The sequence below is a fragment of the Talpa europaea genome (assembly GCF_964194135.1).
Source record: "Talpa europaea genome assembly, chromosome: 11".
Lineage (NCBI taxonomy): Eukaryota > Metazoa > Chordata > Mammalia > Eulipotyphla > Talpidae > Talpa > Talpa europaea.
Genome location: NC_140078.1, coordinates 47,063,523 through 47,088,148, shown reverse-complemented (window position 1 = coordinate 47,088,148; position 24,626 = coordinate 47,063,523). Strand labels below are relative to the sequence as shown.

The following is a 24,626-nucleotide window of genomic DNA, read 5'->3' as shown; positions in this document are numbered from 1 at the left end:
TACGTATAATTTATTGCCTAATGTATTTTCCAAGAAGTTTTTTCTTGTTATAACCAAGAACAAAAAACAAAGGGATGTTTATTCTTCAGCCCCATGGTGTGAGGCACAAGGAGTCTTCAGCCCCATGGTGTGAGGCTCTTTAAAAGTCTTGGCCCCATGATGTGAGGCCCTTTACTTAGCTGCTTGTCAGTGTCTTATCTGGCTGGGGCAGGAAGGCCCTAGCAGGAAAGAATAAAACTTCCTAGACTTTGTTTCTGGCCCTGCAGAGAAAGACTTTGAGGGTATGGACTTTTTTAGGCTGTTGGAAAGGATGACTTTTTGGTGAGTGGGCTGACAGTTGCCAATCTGTGTTCCTTCCTGGGTGGACTCAGGAGAACAGAAGAATGGAAGATGCTGCAGCCCTCATACCCCCACCTCATCAATCTCTGTCTTTGATGAGGCTGGCGGAGGTACAATCTAGGAAGCAATAGGTGGGTATCATTGTCCCTTTTACAGCACAGCTCAACGACATGGCACGGACATCTCTGATCAAAGCTCAGAGGATGTACCAGGTGGGGAACTGACACAATGTCAGGAACTTCAAGCAGTTTTACATTTTCCTGACCTTTTAGTAGAGAATCTGTGGGTACTTTTGGCACTTCTGGATTCTTTGTGTGTGTGTGTGTGTGTGTGTGCATGTGTGTGGGACCCTGGCCGGTGGCCGGGGAACAAACCGGCGCTGCAGAGGCTGCGGGCAGCCTCGCAGCCCAGCACTCAACCGCTGCGCCACCAGGGGAGTACCCACTTCTGGATTCTTAATAAGAAGCAGAAATAAGTGACTGATGTGGTCCATTTCAATAAGATTCTGCACAAGATGCAATGTCTGAAGTTTCACAAGAGGCAAAACTATAGCATTGACTTTATTGAGCAATGAAAATTCATTCTATGTGTGTTTCTTTTTTTTTTTATTTGTGCTCTATAACTTTAAGTGAAATTAGAACATTGTCTCACATCCTTGGAGGGGTCCTGGTCCATTAACCATTTACCCATCTCTCAACTTAAAGCAAAGATAACTGTCAGCTGGCTTATTGCAGTCAAACAGCTATTAAAATCTAGGACTAATCATTGGCTAGGTCTCTGAAAAGCCTCTGGGTAGTTTTTAATTAAAGAGGTGGATGCTTGGCAAATGCCACAAGTGGCCCCTTTGTTATACTGGGGGAAATGTGCCCTTTGAACAAGTTCTTATCAATCTAGTAAAGCTTTGTCCTTCTCTGCATCCAGAGCCATAGTCTTGTGATACTCAGCTGTCTTCCATGCTTGTTTTTTTGAGCACCCTCACTGAGATATGTTATTCAATGGTTGCCAATTAGGAACTGGCTTCATTTCTTTCATGCAGCTTTTTCCCAGGCAGGAATGCTACTTGCTCAGATGACTCTAACATGTCAGCACATTTTCTTGTATCTTCCCAGAAGGTAAATTTTATATTTTAGAAATATAAAACACACATATTTTGTCTAACATGTTCATGACAAAGTGACCAGTAAGGATAATTATAAAATAACAGAAACAATTTTAGCTATTATTCTAGGCCAGGCACTGTTCTGAGTACTTTATAGCAACCTTATGTGGTAGAGAAGATCCTTATTCCCCATTTAAGAGATGAGGAAGGTGGGACAGTTAAGAGAGTAAACCAACCCAAGGCACATGGCGAGGATATGGCTAGGGTTTGTTTTGAAAGCAGGCAAACCAGCCTTTATCTGAAATAGGACTTCTTGATTAAGACCATTGCCTGGGTCTCCCTGGTAGTGCAAAGGGTTAAGCACAGTACGATGAAGCAATCCGCGGCCTCTGCAGCACAAGTTTGATCCCCGGCCGGCCAGGGAGCTACCCACATCGAGCAGCAGACCTCTCCTGTCTTGCCTGCTGCTCCCCTCAGCAGTGTATTTCAGTCAGTTTGCCTGTTCTGTTCCCCACTCTGTCTCTGGTGAATCCTCTTTTTATAGGACAGGGAGAGGGCAGCCCAAACCCCGCAAACCTGCCTATTGTCTATTCTAAATGGGTTCTGCCATCCGCTGCATCAACACAAAACATAGGAGACTTTAATGGGAAGGAACTTTAATAAAAACTAGGAAACAATGCAGGTAAGGCAAAGAGTCTAGTTTCTAAATGAAGCACCCAAAGTTACCCATCCCCTCGTGGGTAAAACTCCATCCAAATGGGATCAGCCTAGAACAAGGCCCGAAAGCCTGCTACAAGTCTAAAGCATCTTCCAATGGGGACCCACAGAAAAGGGTCACAAACAACCGGACAAGCCCGAAAGGAAAAGAGCAAAATCAACATCAAGATAAAAGCTGCCATTGTCACCTCCCCATGGGTCTCACCCACATCTGTGTCACCCAGTCCACGACCAAAAGACAAGCACAGTTTCTTCACGTGTCTCTAGGCTCCATGCGCCTCTTCCAGGTCTCCTGGCTCCATCCTGCTTCCTTCCTCAGTCTCTTCTGCAGCTTCTCCTCTTCCTGCTCAGCTCCACCCTCTCTTGGGTGGGGCAGGGAACCTCCCCCTTTCCTGGGGACCACCCTGTTACACTCTCACCACACCTCTGGCCTGTACCCCAGTTCTTGTATGCATAAATAAACAAATCTTAAAAAAAAACAGACTCTTGCCTTATGTTATGTTTAATATATTCAGGCTGCTATAAACTTCAGGAGGAATTCCTGAAGGGAAATCCAAAGGGCATGAAAAGCCCTTTGTATTTCGTGTACCACTGGATGTCAGGAGAAGTAGAACTTCATGGCGCCACTGTGTGACTCTCCTCACAAGGAGCTCCTTTTGATTCCCTTCCTGAAGCTGGAATCAGGCCCAGGGAGTGCTCCTCACTCCCAGTCCTTAGAAACTTATAGATGTGGTATTAATTTCCCTTCGGTATACCTGTTAGTCTCATTTGCTTCTCCTGTCTGCCATCTGTTTTCATGATGGCACAGGCAGTCACAGTCAATTCCTCTGTGATTGTAGAGGGACATCGTTTGTGCTTCAGGATGGCCTTCCTGGCAGCCTCACAGAACCTTTCCTGCCTCTGCCCCCTCTTCTGCTGAACCCATGCCCTGCAGTGTGCCAGACCAGAACACAAGGGTCCCAGCTCACCAAAATCTCAGCCAGCTACTCACTTGTGTGTGTAGGCATGTAACCTCATGCCCCCACCCTCAAAGTTTTAACTACATGAGGGAAAAAATGTCTGATTCATTCAGCTTGAATTTAGACTTAGAAGGTTGATGTAATCAGTTTCAATTTCCCCTCATTGAACATACAGCATTGTTTTGTACATTGTTCATCTATGAGCCTGAGGTCAATTAACCTGGTGTAAAAATTGTGTCAATTGGTAATGAGATGATTTAGCAGACAGGGACCAGATGATTGGGATGCTAGAGAAAACTGTAAGCTAAACCACATTTAAACCAAACTACACTGCTAATGGAGAGGAGGAGGAGTTTCTGTATTTAGGTATTCTCTAAAGTAGAAAAGGTAGGGCCCTTAGCGATCTAATTTCGTTAATGTCTGTAAATACTTATCAGGGAATACCCATACTGTGTCTTGGTACTTGCTTTCTTCTTTTAAGGTTTGACTTTTATCCAGAGTATTTTTTTCTTCATGGTCTGTTTTGCTAGAAGGAGCCGGAAGTTATAAGGCAGGAAGAATAAGAGACAGGAGGAAATAGAGTGACATTCAGAAGAAAAGCATTTCTGTCCTAAATTTTTCATCCTTTTTTCTTACTTTACTCTTCTTTTTGATCTTTATCTCACAGAACTTTATGATATCTCCATCATGTAATCTAGTAAAAAGCATTTGCCTTTGGAGTCACATGGATGTGTGTATCTCTGGGCAATTTATTTTGGTTCAAATAGTAATTACACACACTGTACTATGTGTCAAACATTATTAGTCACTGAAGCTATAAAGATGAGTGAATTCCAAGCTTTTGCCTTAAGTGCAGTGCAATTTTAGAACTTCATGGGAGAAAAATAACTAATAGCAGAGAGATTCCATTAACTTATGACATTTTTCAGTTTTCACAGTATTTTATCAATCACAAATGCAGAGATTACATGTATTATTATTTTTGACGTGGAAAAATAATGAGTTCCACAAAAATACTTATTAGACCATTTTCCATAATTTTTGTAAAAAATGACATTCAGAAAGCATTAGATCAAATTAGTTTTATCTGCACTTTGGACTCTTCCCTATGGTTAACCAATCCAAGATTTGCAGGCTGCAACTCTGTAGAGGCAGGAAGACCACAGGGCAGGTTTTCTGATCCCATGCAGACCGGGTAAGGGAGGAGTCAGAGTCCTTAGTGGCTTTTTGCAGGTATTTTATTGGGGTTCACCATACATATGGCAGGCAGGGGTGCTGGGGGGGCCAGGAGGCTGGCAGGCCTCCCAGCCCTCAGCAAGTCTTCACACTTCCTAGGCTCTCCAGCATTCTCTTGTGGCCTTTTCTTGTTCTCTTTCTCTTGCTCTTTCACTCTGCTGTTTCATTCTTTTCTCTCTGCTGGCATCCCCATGATGCTGCCCTTATAAGCACAGTCTCAGCCCAGGTGCACCCACCTACGTAGTAGGCCCACACCCTACTCCAGGTGTCCACGCATTCAGGACCACAGGGATCCATCATCAATCCTAATGGCAGGAGGGCAGAAAAGCCTGATAATTATTTAAACTACACACACACACATTATATTTTCAGTCTTTTTTGGTATGTCTTGTGGATCTAAAAATAATGTAAAATCTTTTTCTCAAGGTGTCATTTTACTGACCCTACAATTATTAGCCCTGATATTCTAGAAAGTAAATGTTTCTTAACAGAGTCTGCTTATTTCCTCTTTCACTTAAACAGTGCCTTACCTTCTAAGGAGCTCCCCTTCCTTCATCTTTTTTTTTTTTAAAGATTTATTTATTTATTTATACAAGCACTGGGTACAGTCAGAAGCGTGGGAGGGTGAAAGAATTCACCAGAGCCAGAGCGGGGAGCAGAGCAGGCAGAAGGACCGAAGTACACTGCTGAGGGGAGCAGCGGGTGGCAGGAGAGGTCTGCGCGCCATGTGGGACCCTCGCCCGATGGCCGGGGATCGAACCGGTGCTGCAGAGGCTGTGGGCAGCTTCGCAGCCCAGTGCTCAACCGCTGCACCACCAGGGGAGGCCCTCCTTCCTTCATCTCTTACGTAAATGTTGACCCCAGACTAGTTTTATACTTCTGGAAGACCCTCTCTGGGGAAAACAATGGCAATGGTCCATGGCTCTAATTCTTGCTCTGCAAGCTGTTATTCTCTTCATTCACAAAATAGCATTAAGATTTTAGTTGATTGTTTTAAATCAATCATTTTTGAATATTTTTTATTTATTTACATTTGATTTAATTCAACTTACAACAATGAAATAAATGGATTGAATTGGGTCATGGGAAATCATGGTCATCTGGGGGAAATGATATTACTCTTTCCAATAATAACAAACTACTGACTCTCAAAGTGATGTTCTTTGGTAGACAGAGGAGATTCAAGACTCCTCATGGATTTTTTGGGTCTTGAAATATGCAGTTTCTTAACTACTTAAAAATCCTTGAGATTCTTCACTCTTTCCATGTTAATTGAAGTGATGGAACTATTTATGTTGAGAATTTTTACTGGGAAGTATACACAGTATCCTAATATTGTGCTGGTTCTTAATATTTCACCATTGCCAGTGTTACTATAATTGCCATTATTATCCCAACTTTTATGCATTTATGAAAAAAAGTATATACATTAGTTTAAAGCTGTGTTTTATTTAGTGATTTAATATGTGTATGCAATTATTTACCCATTTTCATAGTCCTATACAGGGGAAAGAACTGGAAACAGAGAATGTAGTATGGTGCAAAGTACCGTGGGGATACATGTCATACCTTGAAGAGGGGGCATTTGTTTCTACTGAGGAGAGAAAGCAAATGAGCTGGGCCTTTGATAATGTGTGAAAAGTTGGCAGTTTGAAAAGTAGAAGATGGAGGAGAAGCTCTGCACATAAACTATGGACTTGGAGGGATCAGGCTTTCCGTGACTGGGGGTGTCCTATTTGGGATGTGCAGTCACCGTCTTAGGGACTTGATGAAATGGTCTCCAGCAGTGACAAATATGAAACACTCCCTCTACTCTCCACCTTAATTACTTTGTAAACCTGACTCTGGAATGAATAGTCTATAAATGGAAAGGGACCATTCTTACCTATGTGGGTATTCAAACTCTCTCTATAATTCTCTGCTCCCGTGAGGTTATTTCTCTTTACCTCAATTTTATTGCCATTCTGTTTGGCTCTCAGTCTTCTTTTTTTTAAGATCTATTTTATTTATACAAGAATTGGGGTATAGGCCACATGCACAGGAGTGTGAGAGGGTTCACCAGAGACAGAGCGGGGAACAGAACAGGCAGATTGACCGAAGCACACTTCTGAGGGAGCAGCGGGTGAGACAGGAGAGATCTGCTCACCATGTGGGTTGCTCTGAGTCCGGTAGGGATCGAAATGGCACTTCAGAGACTGTGGATAGCTTCACAGTGCTGCACTCAACTGCCTGTGCCTCTCAGTCTTTTTAATTCATCTTCTACTCACTGTGCTTATGGTCAGCTTTGTTGGGCCAAGCTGTGCTTGGGCCCAGCTTTGACTGTATTTCTCACCCACTCTGCTCACCTGAGCCTCAATTCCAGAGTATTGTAAACATTGCTTTGATAACCCAAGGCGTAAAATCAGCTCATTCTGTTATCACTGTGTCACAGAGGAGATGTTTACCCAACCATACAGGTGTATGTACATGCGAGAATGATGAGGAGCACTGGGTGAGTCTCTGGGTTGAGGTCCAGGTATCTGGGCTCCCCTCAATAAATGGGGAGGCTTTTATGGAGGCTGCTTCTCCTTCAGGTTGCTGGGGACCTTGTGAGGCGCTTACATCTGGAAGCCCATGTCAACAAACTTGTGGCCACCTACAGTGGAGGAACAAAGCGGAAGCTCTCCATGGCCCTGGCCTTGCTGGGGAAGCCTGATCTTCTTTTGTTGGTGAGTAGTGGATATATCAAGGAAATGTTGGTGTCTTCAAATAAGATGCTTGAACCTATCAGAGTTTCTCAAGGGAGAGAATTCAAAATTTGGATGTTGGTCCTCAAACTAACAAACTCTTTTGTCCTAAGATAACATTTCCCAAACAGAATATAAAATATCATTGAGATATTATAGAAAAAAATGATAGATATACTTTTATTGAAAATGCAAATCTATTTGAGTATGTAAAATTGTATTTAAAAGAATATCAGAATTCATCTGTAATTTGAAAACTGACATATGTTTTTCATCTAGTAATTTTTTTTTAAGATTTATTTATTTATGCATATAAGAGCTAGGATACAGGCCACAGGTGTGGGGGTGAGAGGATTCACCAGAGACAGAGTAGGGAACAGAACAGGAAGACTGACCAAAGTACACTGCAGAGGGGAGCAGTGGGCTAGTCAGGAGAGGTCTGCTGCACCATGTGGGTTGCTCCCTGGCCTGCCGGGGATCGAACTTGTGCTGCAGTGGCTGCGGACAGCTTCATAAGTTGCATCTTAACACTTTGCACCATCAGGGAGTCCCTAGTAAACTGTTTTTAAACGTGATTTTTCTGATTCTACCTCATAGCCAAGGGGTTAAGTATCAGTGCTATCACTACTACAGCCTGAGTTCCATTCCCTGCCAAAGAGCTGACCCACATGGCACAACAGACCTCTACTATCTTGCCCAATGCTCCTCTAAGGCTGAGCATTTCAATAGATCTACCAGTTCTGCTCCCCAATCTGTCTCTGGTGAATCCTTTCACCTCCCGCACTTCTGGCCTACACCCCAGTTCTTCTATGAAAAAAAAAAGTCTTTTTCCTGTCTGCAGATAATGTGAATGTTATAGCAGTAGGGACACTGCCCATGGTGAATCCTGAGAATGGTGTCTAGGTGCAGGTTAGACGTGGTAGGGAGATTATTCAGGGAAAGAGCAGAGTTGATACAATGGTATTGAAACCAGGTTTTCTGTAGTCTATTTGGCAATTGCAGTTAATCCAGTTTGGCTGGATGAGAGCTTTAGTTGGAGGTGGTGAACGTCAAGAAATAGAACCAATTATTTGACATTTCAAGAACAATTAAAAGTAGTATCACATAAACATTAAATAAAAGTCATTTTCACAATTCATCCTATTAGAAAATCTGAGGGACATCAATAAATGTGGGAGACAAAATGATATCTTTTTCTTGTTAATTAAAATAGCACTTCAGTGGCGGGGGTAGCACTTCAGCACTACCTACATTGGATTGTCTTCTAGAACTTGAGTTGAATTTCCCTTCAACTTCTTTTAAGTTTGCCTTTTTTTTTTTTCATTTTTTGCAAGCCCCCAAAATAGAGATGATTATTGAAATTTATACTCTTGATTCCGACAATAAAAAGTCACACACAATTCTGTAGTTTACAAGTTATGTTTTTCTTCTAAGAGGAGGTCAGCCTGCAGTGAAGAGTTCAGGAAACATGACTATTCCTCACCTTCCACATAATTCCCCAGCTCAGCCTAGGACAGCATATCTCTTATTGGGACAGAGGCTTTGCCATGTCCCTCGCTCACCACTGCCCTCATCTCCTTTCACAAGCCTTGCTCTTGACTCCCTTTTGTTACCCAGGACTCTGGAATAGTGGTCCAGGTAAGGACTTAAGTCAACTGCCATTGAAAGCAGTCAAAGAGAAAATTCACATCACGCATGTGGCCACATCAGTTTTAGTGAGTGCAGTGATGATTGGTGTCCACATGCATTGAAGGGACTTTCAGATTTTCCTCAGAGTAAAGACAAGAGGATTTTACAGCTGATGGTAATTAGTGAAATGTAGAATCCCCTAATCAACTCTTACAAAGAATGAATGGTCCAACACATCTTCTACTTATGTTTATAACTATACACATATATAGTTTGTTCGCAGGCATTTTTTTCCCCTATCTAGTGCCATTTTTTAAACCTATTTCCCTGCTGTTTCTTTCTTCGGGAAATTTGATGACCCCAAGTTCTTTAAAAGAAATGTGTTTATGCTCCCTAATTACAAAAACAAAAACAAAAATCCCCAGAAATGCAGCATGTAATCTATAAACATTTCTCTCAAAAGTAGTTCAAATAAGTACTCCAGTGTTTATTAAGGAAGAAAACTTCAGGTTTCAAGAAATTTCATTTTACTTGATGTTGGTAAATAAATGAAGCATTTTTTTTTTCTCTCTTGTCTTTGTCTTTCTATGGTACATCATTCTGAAATTTTATATTGACCATGATCAAGGTCAGTCTACTTGACTGGATCACCAAGGGGAAATGGCCTGACATGATGATGAACCCTAACTTTCTGTACGTAGTTTATGGCAGTGGAGAGACCTGCCTGCTAGAGTCAGAGCAGCAGCTTTTGGGCCAGGCCTAGCCCTTGGCAATGCCTGTGTTCCTAAGTAGTACGCTCATCTTCTGTGTATTTTTTTCCCCTCAGGATGAACCCAGTTCTGGGATGGATCCCTGCTCTAAGCGGTACCTGTGGAAAACAATAATGAATGAGGTTCAGGGAGGATGTGCTGTTGTGCTGACTTCTCACAGGTGAGCTATGCCCCCTTGAGAGGCCACTCGTGGAACAAGGCTTAGAAACAAAGATTTGTGGCACATCAAGCGCAAGAAACAGAACTACCCATGTGATCCTTCTTTTGTTGATCCTTCATTTCTACAGCAGCACCACAATATTAATAATTATTTGTCCCTATTGGCATATTAGGTAGGACATTGAAGCAGAGAGCTTGAATAATGTATCTAAGGGCACACAGCCAGTGGGTGATGGAGCTAAAATCTGAACCCAGCGCTCTATCACTGAACATACCCTTGCCTCATCTGTTGTTACTGTTCAAGGTGAGGCTAGACTCCCTCCTCAGGTCTTCCTGAATCCACGTCTCAGCTCCTTTCTGTCCAAGACCTCTTCTCCCTTTATGTACCACTGACTGAAATGAAAATTTACTAGGTTTTTGAGTTTGGTCTCATATTTCCTTCTTCACAGAATTAATGGCATGCTTGATTTCTAAATCATTGACTTGTTTTGACTTTATGCGACTTCATACTATATTACGTACTAGATTACAGCAATGCACATACTAGATTACAGCAATGTACATCTTAGATTTCATAAAACTTATTTGTGAAGAGTGAGCGATGTGATTTGGTCTATCAGAATTTGAGATAGAATGAAGATCCAGTTTTAAAGTTTAGACATATTTCCTTTTTATGTTTAAGTATAGTCTGAATTAAGTGTCAAGAAATTTATGGATTCTTGATTTTTTTAAAGATTTATTTATTTATGCATACTAGAACCGGGGGAAAATAGGCCAGAAGTGTGTAAGAAGATTCACCAGAGACAGAGAGGGGAGCAGAACAGGCAGACTGACTGAAATACACTGCTGAGGGGAGCAGTGGGCAAGACAGGAGAGGTTTGCTATGCCATGTGTGTTATCTCCCTGGCTGGGGATTGAACTCGTGCTGCAGTGGCTGTGATAGCATCATAGCTTGTTCTTAACCCCTTGCACCACCAGGGATACCCCTGGATTCTTACTTGTGACCTAACAAATTTGGCATACATCTCATGGGTGCTTTCACAAGCAACAAGACTCCTAGTCATAGAAAATATGGACAATTACAGCAAGATAAAAGGCCATTAACCAGGGTGCCACATTAACCAAGGTGCCATATATACATATATATACACACATATATACATATATTTCTTCTTTGATTTTCTCACTAATCCAGTAGTTTTTCTGTAGCCTATTGTTCAGTTTTCATGTATTAAAGTATTTCTCTGCTTTTGATACTTTGATAATTTCTAGTTTGATACTTATATGATCTAAATCTTTGTGAATTTTTTAAGATTTATTTATCTATGCATACAGGAGCTGGGGTACAGACCACAGGTGTGGGTGGTGAGAGGATTCACCAGAGCCAGAGTGGGGAACAGAGCAGGGAGATTGAATGAAGTATACTGCTGAGGGGAGCAGCAGGCAAGTCAGGAGAGGTCTGCTGCACCATGTGGTTTGCTCCCTGGCTGGCCAGGGGATTGAACTCATGCAGCAGAGGCTGCAGACAGCTTCATAGGTTGCATCTTAACCCCTTGCGCCACCAGGGAGGACCCTGGTTTTGTTTTTTTTTTACTCATTATATGGTCTATTCTGGAGACTGTCATATGTGCTCTTGAGCAAAACATGTATTCTAACTTTGGGGGGGTGTAGTGCCCTGTAAATGTCTATTAGATCCATGCAATCACCTCCCTTCTCTTCTTAAAGTGTACTTCTTTGTTAACTGTAAGTATTTCTCAGATTATTATATAGCTTTGGTCAATTTCCAGAATTCTGAAGTGATTGTATTTGTTAATTTTTTCTAATTTTATGGTAGAATTTTGGGAGAGAATTTGCTAATTTTTTGACTTGCCCATAGCCTAAAATCCTGCCCTTGTCTTTTGTTTTTTCTATGAATTTGTTCTGTTTCTCTTCAGAAATATAAATTGAAATAATTGATTTTAACAAATCTAGTCTATCTTAGGACATCTATGTTTCCACTTAGAAGGATCCTTTCACTCTGTTAGTTCCAGAAACATTATACTCTTGTATTCATTATGTTAGCTTTTGTTAAGTTTCCATGTTTTTGTGTAGATTCTACAACCAGATAAATTGTTGTCAGGGTAAAAAAAATCCCTTTAATTTTTAGGTAACATGATTACTGCAGACAGTTTCAGAAAGACCACATAACACTGAAATTTCTCATCTATGTTCTCTTTTTCATGTTTTTCATATTAATCATGTATCTTTATTTCCATAGATATGTCCATTTTCATACAATGTAAAAATACAAAAGTTCCACTATTAATGAAGTTAAGTATAGCTTATGATTGACTCCATGATTCTAAACCCACAGTGTTCAGCTGAAAAGTCTTCCTAACTGCAGTTTCTTCTTTACTTCGAATTCACCTATCCCTTCCTCTCCTTATTCCTAACTCTAGAAGACCATGATGAAACCATGGGGCAGAAGACTGAGGCTAATAACACTATAACCCGCTTTACTCATTAAGAGAAACTGAAATTCACCCAACCAGACTGAAAGTCTCTCCTTTATATATTTTATAACAGTTTTTTCTTGGGATATGGGATTGTTACTATTTTTTTATTAATTGTGCAATTAGCTATCTAAATAAATTCTTATCAATTTTAAAAAATGCTTTTTTGGGTTTCATGCAGTTTCTAGAAAATTAGCTAATTGGCTGTAATGACTTTTTTTCCTGCTTATTTATTTCTATTTTATTCAAGCTTTGCATCTCTTGAATTCACTCATTCATATGTTTCTTTTCCTTCTCCCTCAGTATGGAGGAGTGTGAAGCTCTTTGCACAAGACTCGCCATCATGATCAATGGCAGCTTTAGGTGCCTTGGCTCTCCTCAGCATATTAAGGACAGGTATGTTGCATTTCTTTTCTCATGAAAAATGGTTCAATAAATTGTATGATGTAGTTATTACTGGAGATGCTTTAGAAAGAGCATTGTCCAATCAAACATGAGAGAATAGAAGATGAAGGGGCCTCCCTGGTGGTGCAAGGGGTTAAGACACAGCACTATGAAGCTATCCACAGTCACTGAAGCATGAGTTTGATTCCCCAGACAGGGAGCTACTCACATGGTGCAGCAGACCTCTCCTGTCTCTCCCGCTGCACCCCTCAGTAGTGTATTTCAGTAAATAGCCTGTTCTGCTCCCCACTCTGTCTCTGGTGAATCCTCTCACCCCCCACATTTCTGGCCTACACCCAGTTCTTGTATGCATAAACAAATAAATCTTAAAAAAAAGGATGCAATCCCTTGTTTGGTCCCCCTATATTCCTTCTATAAGTGAGACCATCCAATATTTTTCTTTTTATTGTGGACTTATTTTACTGAGAATAATCCCTGCTATCAAAAAAATACAAAATTAGTAGGCAAACTCTGTATCAGAGATATTCAGCAGGGGAGAGAGAATGAGAGGGATCAAGACAGGGGAGGGAAGAACACAAGAGACTGTGGTGATGGTTCATAGGTGTCTTGGTGGTGGTAATTTTATGCGGATTATAACTCAGTGGTGAAATTAAAATGATTTCTAGTACAAAAATGAACAACAATGAAAAATATATAAATGAATTAAAAAAAAAAACTACCTTTAAAAAAATAAAGAATAGGAGACGAAGGTCTGAGAAGTGAAGGTATGTTTATGTGTGTGAAATGTTCTAACTAAGAAATCAAGATATTGCAATTACTAACAGAATCCAGGGCCTCCCACACATTTGATTGTGTTCTCCTAGGAAGGATCTGTACTCTCACTGAAGTCACACAGTGCAGGATGGGATTATGATTGCAGGTTCAAAATAGCAAAAAAGTGTCCTCCTTGATATAAAATACCTTATATAAAGCTTGAACCAACATACATCTCACCCAAATTTAATCAAATTGCCTGTGTTACTGTAGCAAATACTGTACTTTTATCTATTTTAATTGTTATCCCTTGCATCTGACACACATGTATATAGCTTTTGCTCCTCTTTCTAATGAAGACACAGAATATGATTTGTGGTATTTTCCTCCAGAAACAAAACATCTTATCAGTTCCTCAGAGGTCAGGAGCATATAGTCAAGACTTCTCTCATTCTATTCTCAAATAGAAATTTCTTAAATAGTTATATATTTTATGTTGAGATATTTTTATTTTATTGGAAATAATACCCATAAATACTCTCCCCTCCTTTTTTTTGATAGAATCTCCAGAATGTGAATTGTTCTGTGGCTAAAAGGAGGTGGGTCTGTAAAGCAGGATCCTGTCAGGAAGGAAGCCCATGGTAACATGTGCACACATGCCAATTCTCTGACCTGGAATGGTGCATGTTACAGAAGCTGCAATGTCAGATGCATATAGCAAGAATTCCTTTCTCTCCTTCAGCTTCAGTCTGGCCCCAACTGGGATTTAGGAATCATAGTTGTGAGCTGGGACAGGGCCTTGGATGGAGCTGGGACATCTGGACACTTGTATAGGGCCTTGGAGCTCTTTAAGCTAGAGTTTCTTGGATGCTTTCCCACACGCCTCTGAACACTGTCCCTCCTTACAAACCTCCACCCACAATATCCCATCACTGTAGTGCTTCTGTGAGATGTCATTGGCCTTTCCAACACTCTGTGTTCTCTCTTCATATCCATAACCTACTTTTCTTCTTTGGTGTATTATTGCATCCACCCTGCCAAAAACTAGGTGTATGCAGTGTGAATTTCCCAAACCTTCCTGTTGCAATGTTCCTTTATGCTCCTGGAGGAGATTTCTGGCATTCTTTCATTACCCTGGCATTGCCCTATTCATGCATATTTGTACTATTGCAGAAAAGCCATCTGAGGACAACAACAGACAGTCCTGGATGCCTGGGCCTGGGAAAAACCAGTATAGCCACACCAAAGAGGACACACAGGCTTTGACTCTCCAGGGGGGCTGATGTTGCCAGAATCTAAATTCAGTCATTTACAAACTTGATGTTCTACTCTTTTTTTTATAATAAATTCTATTTTTATATTCCCCATACAATTGCAACCCCCTTACTTTGACCCCAATTCCTCCCCTCCCGCCCTCTGCCCCCCATAGAGTGTCTCTGGTTCATAGTTTTTTGTTGATTTTGATTTTTACTTTCTTATAGTTATTCATTTTCCTGGTCCCTTATTTAAGTTTTCCAGATTTCTGCTATGAGTGAGACCATCCAGTATTTTTCTTTTTTTTCTGGCTTATTTCGCTGAGCATGATCCCTTCCAGCACCATCCATGTTGCTGCAAATTGCATGTGTTTATCTTTTTTGAATGCTGAGTAATATTCCATGGTATGTATGTACCACACCTTGTTGATCCAGTCATCCATTTTTGGGCATTTGGGCTGTATCCAAAGCTTAGCTATTATAAACAGTGCTGCTATAAACATAGGGGTGCAGGTGCTCTTTGGAATGGATGTTTCTGTGTCCTTTGGGTAAATACCTAGGAGTGGAATTGCTGGATCATATGGAAGCTCTATGTATAGTAGGTCCAGAAATCTCCACACAGCTCTCCATAGTGGTTGGACCAGTTTGCACTCCCACCAACAGTGCAGAAGAGTTCCTTTTTCTCCACACCCTCGCCAACATTTGTTGTTGCTAGTTTTTTTAATATGTGCCCTTCTCACTGGTGTAAGATGGTATCTCATGGTAGTTTTGATTTGCATTTCCCTGATTGCAAGTGATGTTGAACATTTTTTCATATGCCTGTTGGCCATTTGCATTTCCTCTTCAGAGATGTTTCTTTTAGCTCTTCTGCCCATTTTTTGACTGGGTTATTTTCTTTGTTGTTGAGTCTCATCAGCTCTTTGTAGATTTTTGTGATCAGTCCTTTATCATTAGTGTTGGGTGCAAAAATGTTCTCCCAGTCGGTTGGGTTTCTCTTTGTTTTTGTTATTGTCTCTTTTGCTGTGCAGAAGCTCTTTAATTTGATGTAGTCCCAGCTGTTTATCTTTGCCTTCACTCTCACTGCTTTGGGTGATGTGCCTGTAAAGATATCTTTGATGTGCATATCACGTAGTTTTTCGCCTATATTTCCTTATATGTATTTAATGTTTTCAGGTCTTATGTTTAGTTCTTTAATGCATTTTAAATTGATTTTTGTGTATGGTGTGAGGTAGTGGTCAAGCTTCATTCTTTTGCATGTAGCTACCCAGTTTTCCCAGTCTTTGCTCCTTTGTCAAAGATTAGTTGAACATAAATCTGTGGGTTTATTTCTGGATTTTTTAGTTGATTCCATTGGTCTGTATGTCTGTTCTTGTTCCAATACATGCAGTTTTGATGATTATGGCTTTGTTGTATAGTTTGAAGTCAGGGAGTGTGATGCCTCCATTCCCTTCTTTTTTTTTTTTTTTTTTTCAGGAGAGCTTTGGCTATTTGGGGTTTTTGGTAATTCCATATGAATTTCATCAATAATTGTTCTATTTCTTTGAAGAATGACATTGAAATTTTGATTGGAATAGGATTGAATCTGTAGCTGGCTTTTGGTAGGATGGCCCTTTTAATAATGTTTGTTCTTCCAATCCAAGAGCAGGGGATGTCTTTCCATTTCTTTGTGTCTTCTTCTATTTCTTTTAACAGTGTTTTATAGTTTTCTTTGTATAGGTCCTTTACCTCTTTTGTTAGATTTATTCCCAAGTATTTGATTTTTTTTTTGTTTCGATAATAAAAAGGATTTTTTTTTTTATTTCCTCTTCTTCAGATTTATTGTTTGTGTATAGGAAGGCTACTGACTTTGCGTGTTGATTTTGTATCCTGCCACTTTACTGAACTGATTGATGAGTTGAATTAGTTTTTCTGTGGAGTTTTTGGGGTTCTCTATGTATATTATATCATCTGCAAATAGTGATAGTTTGACTTCTTCTTTTCCTATTTGGATTCCTTGTATGTCTTTCTCTTGTCTTATTGGTCTGGCTAGGACATTCAGTATTATATTGAAAAGCATTGGTGAGAATGGACATCCTTGTCTTATTCCAGATCTTAATGGAATTGCTTTCAGCTTTTCACCATTGAAAATGATACTGGCTGTTGGCTTGTCATATATGGCCTTTATGATGATGAGATATTTTCCTTATATCCCAAGAATTTCAAGGGCTTTTATCATGAATGTGTGTTGCACTGTGTCGAAAGCTTTCTCAGCATCTATTGATATTATCATATAGTTTTTACATATCTTTTTGTTGATGTGTTGGATAACGTTGATTGATTTTTGGATATTGAACCATCCTTGTGTCCCTGGAATGAATCCTACTTGGTCGTGGTGAATTATCTTATGTATACATTGTTGGATTCTGATAGCTAAAATTTTATTGAGGATTTTTGCATCAGTGTTCATTAGGGAGATTGGCCTGTAGTTTTCCCTTTTTGTGTTGTCCTTGTTTGGTTTTGGTACTAGTGTAATGTTGGCTTCATAGAATGTGTTTGGTATTGTCCCTTCCTTCTCAATTTTTTGGAAGAGTTTGTTCATTTTGAATGTTTGGTATAATTCATTTGTAAATCCATCAGGTCCTGGGATTTTGTTTTTGGGGAGGGTTTTGATTACCATTTCAATTTCGCTGCTTGTAATTGGTCTGTTTTGGTGTTCTATTTCTTCTTTATCTAGCTTTGGGTGATTGTAGAGTTGTAGGAATTTGTCCATCTCCTCTAGATTGTTGAACTTGTTTCCATATAACTGTTCATAGTCGTTACTGATTATTCTTTTGATTTCTGCTGTGTCCGTTGTGATTTCTCCTGTTTCATTCATGATCCTGTTTATTTGTGCTTTCTGCCTTTTTTCCTTATGAGCCTAGCTAGGGGTTTGTCTATTTTATTGATTTTTTCAAAGAACCAGCTCTTGGTTTCATTGATCTTTTGGATTGTTATTTTAGTTTCAATTTCATTTATTTCTGCTTTGTTTTTTATTATTTCTTTTCTCCTACTGGTTTTGGGGTTTTTTTTGTTGTTCTTTTTTCTAGATCTTTGAGCTTCAAGATTAGGTTGTTCAAGATTAGGTTGTTTCTTTGTGTTCTTTCTTGTTTCTTGATGTGAGCCTCTATTGCTATATATTTTCCTCTTCTTACTGCTTTTGCTGCAGTAAGGAAATTGGTGTCCTCCTTGTCATTCAATTCAAAGAATTTTTTAATTTCTTCTTTGATCTCCTCATTAGTCCAGTGGTCCTCCAGTAGTGTGGTTTTTCAATCTCTTGTCTTCTATTTATGGTTTATTTGTAGTTTGATGCTCAGAAAAGATGGTTGGTATGATTTCAATCTTGGTGTTTCTGTTGATGTTTGTCTTGTGCCCCAATATGTGATCAAGCCTGGAGAATGATCTGTGTGTGCTTGAGAAAAATGTGTACTCCATTTTTTTTTTTGGGGGGGGGGTTAGTGTTCTATAATATGTCTGTTAAGCCCAAACACACTAGGTCCTTATTTAGAGCTTTAGTTTCTTTACTTATTTTTTGTCTTGTTGATCTATCCATTGTTGATAGTGGTGTGTTGAAATCTCCCATATGTATGTGTTTTCTCTGATGTCTGTTTTCAGAGAGGACAACGGTTGTCTGATATATTTAGGTGCTCCTTCATATTGTGAATATATGTTAATGAGTGTTATTTCTTCTTGAAGTATTGTCCCCTTGATCATAATGTAGTGACTGTTGGGGTCTCTTGTTATCTTTTTGAGTTTCAAATCTGTTTTATCTGATATAAGTATCGCTGTTCCTGCTTTCTTTTTTGGTCCATTTGCTTGTAGGATTTTTTCCATCATTTAACTTTGAGTCTATTTTTATCTTTTATAGTTAAATGTGTTTCCTGGAGATAGCAAAAGGTTGTTTTTTTTTTTTTTTCTTGATCCAGCCTGTGACTCTGTGTCTTTTTATTGAAGAGTTTAGTCCATTTACATATAGAGTTAATATTGATATGTTAGCATCTGTATTTGCCATTGTGTTTGTCTTTCCTTTGATTTCATTTATTTATTCTTTCAATAACTTTTTTTTTTCGCTTTCTTTCATTCTTATTCGTCTCTCTGAGGTTCTGGCTTTAGGACTCCTTGTAGTATTTTTTGGAGTGGGGTTTTAGTCATAATGAAATTCCAGAGTTTCTGTTTGTCTGGGTAGGGCCTTATTCTTTCTTCAAAGAGGAAGGAGAGCTTTGCAGGTAGAGTATTCTTGGTTGGCATCTGTTTTCTTGGAGTCTGTTGACTATGTCCCTCCACTCTCTCCTTGCCCGTGGTGTTTCTTCAGAGAAGTCTGATGTCAGCCTGATTGGTTTTCCTTTGAATGTTATCTGTTTCTTCCCTCTTGTCAGCTTCATTATTTTTTCCTTGTCCTGGATTCTTAGGAACTTTACTACTATGTGTCTTTCTGTATTTTTCCTTTCGTCGTGGAAGTTTGGTGTTCTTCTTGCTTGTTGTATATCAATTTTCAGCTCCTTCTTCACATTTGGGAACTTCTCTTCAATTATCTCCTTGAATATTTTCTCTGTTCCTACATCTCTCTCCTCTCCTTCTGGTATTCCTATAACTCTTATATTTCTTTTCCTCATGGAGTCAGATAGTTCCTGAAGTCTTTCTTCTCTCTTTTTCCTTCGTACTTCTGTTTCCTTTTTAGTTTTTTTTCTTTTTATTTCTGTGTCTTCAAGAGTACTTATTCGTTCTTCCATTTCATCTATTCTGCTTTCATTGCTTTTCCCAGAGTTCTTTAGCGCCTCCATTAATTCTTTGATCTCCTGCATTTCTTTTGCTTCCCTCTTTAGGGACTCAATTTCATTCTTCTGATCATTGATTATTTTTCCCTTATCATTGTTTTCCTTTATGAGTTCTGTCACTTTTTTTTAATCATGGCAATTTTAAATTCTCTTTCTGGAAGGCTCAGAAGTTCTTCCTACTTACTGTCATTGCCATCTGGTTGTGGTTTTCTTTTTCTGTTGTGCTTTTCTCCTGAGGATTTGCTAGGTTGCATGTGGTTCTTCTACTCCCTACTGTCTGTTTTCTAATTTGCCATATGCATTGGGACACTGTGTTGCTGGGACTGGTCGGCATCTTGGGTGAACATCTCCACCCCCCTTTGGCTCCTTCAGGAGCCATCTGTCGGTTTCAGCAGTCTTTACTGAATAAAGGTCCCTATTCTAAAATGCTGATGTGGGGACACACTCCCCTCTGCCCCTGGTCTGCCCCAGCTGTGGGTTCCCGCTCCCCCTCTGGGCTGGGACTGCAGGCCAGAAGGGACCTGGTGTGGGCAAACTTCTCCGCTCACCTCTGGCTCCTCGGGAGCCTTCTGCTGGTTTCAGGCAGTATTTACTGAAGAAATGTCCCTGTTCTAAAATGGCCATGCGGGACGCACTCCCTGTGCGTCCAGTCTCAGGCACACTCTTCTTCGCACCTGGTCTGCCCCGGCCTTGGGGGCCCACTCCCCCTTTGGGCTCAGACTGCTGGTCAAAAGGGGCCTGGTGTGGGCTAACTTCCCAGCTCGCCACTGGCTCCTCTGGGAGCCTTCTGCTGGTTTCAAGCAGTCTTTACTAAAGAAAGGTCCCTGTTCGATGTGGTGTTAGTGACTTTTTTTCTGGTAGCTAGGTGGTACCAGAGATCTCTCCTAGTATCCTTGGGGAGCTGTTTTTTTCACCCTGTGGGACAGGGAACAGAGTGGGAATGTAGGGAAAACCTCAATGGCTTTGGGGTGCTATGTCTGCCTTGTGCCCCACCCTTGTGGGGAACCCATGCCCCCAAATCATGCCCTGGGTCTCAGTTCCAAAACCCTCAGGTCCAGAACACGGGCTCTAGCCCAGTTCAGTATCTGCAGAAATGGTGCCATTTGTACCCCTCTCCCGTGTCTGGGTGCCTGGTTTCTGATTACTCAGTGAGGTACTTTCCCCTCAGTGAGGGCCCCCGCGCATCTCCCTGCAAGCCTAGGTCGCAGGCGCGGGAACCTGGGCAGCCGCATTCCATGTTTGCTTTTCAAGCACGCCACTTTTCCGAGTAAGCTTACTGGCTGGCCTGGGGCTGTGTGCAGGTCTCCCGGAGTCTCTGTTTTTCTCTAATGGCACCTGGAGCTGTTCGCTCACCTCCGCGGCGAATCCTGCAGGGTTCTCCACAGCTCCAGTTCTTGGGGTGTGGTGGCTGAAATAGTTCCTTTCCACTCACAGTCCCGCTTGATGCGTCATTTGTTCTTGTTAGTCGTTTTAGTTTGTTTTTTCCTCCTTTCTGTTGGTCGGAGAGTGCTGACTTTGTGGGTGGGGGAGGGTAGCAGGCTTGTGAGCTTTCCTCCCTTCCTCCCTTCTAGTCCTCTTTTATGGTAACTTTCTTCTTCAGGTAGTTTGCTGGAGTCATCCATTTATCTTCCACATCCCAGTTCTCACTGGGACCTTTCGCTTTTCCTCCCTATTAACTTTTTTTTTTTTAATGGGAGATCTTACTCGCAGCGTTTCCTCGCCACCATGTTGATCCGCCTGAATCTCTACTCTCTTCTCAAGGTCAAGACCTTCTTGTTATAATTTTGTAAATGATCTTATGTGAAACTTCTACAGCATCATTTAGAGTTGGTATTCAATATATATATTTTAAATGTTCTTTGTGTCCCTAAGCTAAAAAAGAACCATGTTCAAATTTAATAAGAATTGTAATAATTTATTTCAATAAAGAGGACCTCAAAACAGTACATTATGTGTACTTGCATAAAGAGGTTTTCCATTCCAACTTGAGACTGTGTCCTGCTCCTCCTAGCTTTAGGCAGAACCAACTACACCTTATATATCCTGTCTCCCATGGAAAGGAAAAGAATTGTCCCAAACTGGGACAATTGTTCCAAACTGATTAACCATAAGAACCAATAGGGTATAGAGGATAGAACTCCAGAGGCCAGACTGCCTTAGAGAAAGTGGCCTTATCCTCCACACACAAGTGAACTTATTTCTGTACACACCTCCCACCATTTCTAACTCTGACCTCTGTTTCAACCAAGAAGCCATTTCCTTCTGGTGCCATCTGAGTACATGTCTCTTTTCAGGCTGTGAGTTTTTCACTGAACTCACTTCATTTGTTTTCTCAAATTCTGCTTCTTCCACACCACTGTCAAATCCATCATGGATTTTTATACTTTTCCTGAAGAGTTCTCCCCATCACCACCCCATCATCCTCCAAATTCCAGTTTTATCAGTCTGGTGCTAACTGGCTGGTACTTGATCTGCATTTCCTTCTCAGTGGTCCTAGAACCTAGTTGATGACCAAGGTGTTTCTTTGTTTTTGTCTGCTTCCTAAAGTAGGAAGAGTTCAAAGTCAATGATGATCTTCCTTTAAGCTCAAGAAACTGGTAAAGATTCTTTCTCCTCTTCTGATCTTCCCCTTTGAATCTCTGGCTAAAGAAAGTTGAATCTCACAAATGTGTAGATCACCTCTGCACCATGATCCAGCCCTTTTCCTGAAAACTTGTAATTCCTCCTTCTCTAGCCTATGGAATACCCCTTCTATAGTATATCCTGATCCTCGCCTTTTATCTGGTGCCATTTTTATCAAACATGTTCTTTTTCATACTGGCTATAGAACTGACTATAAATTATCTATCATATTGACTTAGAATGTTAACTAAGAGTAGCTGTATAATAATTTTGAATCTATGCCAGTTCTAAGTTCTTTATGCATATTAACTTGCTCTTTCATCATGAGAACCCAGTGAAGTGGTTATTATAGTCACTTTCCTTTTATAAGCATAGAAAAAGAATTAAAAGAGGGTTACAACAAACCTTTGGTTCTACTTTGTTCTATGATGTATATCTCACAACTTTCCCCATTTAATAAATAAAGAAAGAGGGCTGTGGTTGGGTTTGGGCTCAAATATGGGTAGTCTGACTCCTGAATCAAGGAGCCCCATCCACATGCATTCTTCCTCCTTCATGTTCCAGGGCCACATGGACGCAAATGCTTGACTTCAATGGCATCTGCATCAACAGCTCTTCCACTGACCTAGCTCTTGGTACTCTCTCCATTTACATTGTAACTTGGGCAGCCCACTCATTTACTGCACACTAAGTTACTCAGATGAGTCAGGACCCATCAGCTAGCTCTCTGATGCAGTCTCACACAATTTCTATTTAATCAGCATCCTTCTCTTCCTTCTTCCTATTTCTAAGAAAGACTATTGCCTTCTTGTCAAGTGTCTTGCTTCTGTTGGTTTGATAATAACATCATCTCTCCCTTCTGATGCTTCCCTCTAGTGGTTTTCTTCTCTCATATCATTGATTTTTTTTCTTCTGTGGCAGTTCTGAACTATATCAATCTATTAGTAATAGAACATCAAGCACATTGATTAAAGTATATCCTTTGGCATAAGCATATACATGTATATCCAGAAATAACCAGTTGTTGGCACTGTCATATATCTTTACAATTTTCTTGATTCTATAATGGCTTCTGGAGCTCCATATATAATAACCATGTTCTGGGACATAAACAACAGGAAGTAGAAAAAAAAACAAAAGGAGGACATTCCACTATCCACTCTTAAAGTAATTCTCTTAAAATCCAGTGGATGTTGGTTGGTTGTCATTCTCCTGATATGATTGTTTCCTCAGCAGAGGGCAGGTCATTAGGTTGAACAGTCTGTACTCTAGGGCTATTGTTTTTAGTCTTTCATATTTATACCAAATAGTTATTCACATGTTTCTGTGTGAGGACACAAGTGTATGTTTGTGTGTGTGTGTGAAGCTGTTACCAAAGGATTGCTGAAGTGGTATGATGGCTACCTGATAGCCAGCAGTGATTAACACCTACCTCTGTGGTCACTGGTGCTTGCTGCAGGATTCATTCCCAGATCCTCTGCATATCCTAAATAGAGCACATCCTGAGATCCTTAGTGATGAGGCCTAAGGGTGCTGAGAAAATCCAGGTTCTTGATTTCCATTCAGGAAAGAATTCCTGTGGGATCAATATAAGTGAATTAGAATGTTAACTAAGAGTAGCTGTATAATAATATTGAATCTGCCAGTTCTAAATGCTTTATGCATATTAACTTTATGCATATTAACTCCATCTCTTCAGCATGTGTATACCCCACTGATATATGTATTTTGCATCTCCTTTTCTTTCACAACATCACTTTGCATTAACATAATCAACTGTGCTGTAATTAATTACCTGGGAAGAATCTCCGACCCACACACTTCTCAGGCTGGATATTTTTTTTAAATAAATTTTATTTTTATATCCCCCATACAATTGCAATCCCCTTATTTTGACCCCAATCCCTTCCCCTTATTTTGACCCCAATCCCTTCCCTATGACCATAGAGTGTCTCTGGTTCATAGTTGTTTGTTGATTTTGATTTTCACTTTCTTATAGTTATTTATTTTCCTGGTCCCTTATTTAAGTTTTCTAGATTCCTGCTGTGAGTGAGACCATCCGGTATTTTTTTTTTTTTTCTGGCTTATTTCGCTGAGCATGATCCCTTCCAGCACCATCCATGTTGCTGCAAATTGCATGTGTTTATCTTTTTTGAATGCTGAGTAATATTCCATGGTATATGTTGTAATCAGGGAAGTGCAAATTAAAACTACCATGAGATACCATCTTACACCAGTGATAATGGCACATATTAAAAAAAAACAAAAAAACTAGTAACAGCAAATGTTGGCAAGGATGTAGAGAAAAAGGAACTCTCTTGCACTGTTGGTGGGAGTGCAAACTGGTCCAACCACTATGGAAAGCTGTGTGGAGATTTCTGGACCTACTAAACATACAGCTTCCATATGATCCAGCAATTCCACTCCTAGGCATTTACCCAAAGGACACAGAAACATCAATTCCAAAGAGCACCTGCACCCCTATGTTTACAGCAGGGCTGTTTACAATAGCTAAGCTTTGGAAACAAACCAAATACCCAAAAATAGATGACTGGATCAAGATCATGCTGGATATTTTGGTTGGATGCCTCTGTCCTTAGAAATTAAGATCATAGTGATGTCACCTAGAGTTGTCACTTTCCCAAAGAGAATGCTTTGGTTTAATTTCTTAATCCCC

General features: G+C 40.3%; 1 protein-coding gene across 1 annotated transcript in view; it reads left to right on the top strand.

The window, feature by feature from the left end:
• The window catches only part of ABCA13 (ATP binding cassette subfamily A member 13), a gene marked incomplete at its 5' end in the record, with an annotated part of 529,302 nt that overhangs the window by 481,568 nt on the left and 23,108 nt on the right, over positions 1-24,626 (top strand). Inside the window, 3 exons of the mRNA XM_084247732.1 lie at positions 6,924-7,058; positions 9,532-9,635; positions 12,430-12,522. Coding sequence (XP_084103858.1) covers positions 6,924-7,058; positions 9,532-9,635; positions 12,430-12,522 — 332 coding nt within the window. The remainder of the gene's footprint in view (positions 1-6,923; positions 7,059-9,531; positions 9,636-12,429; positions 12,523-24,626) is intronic.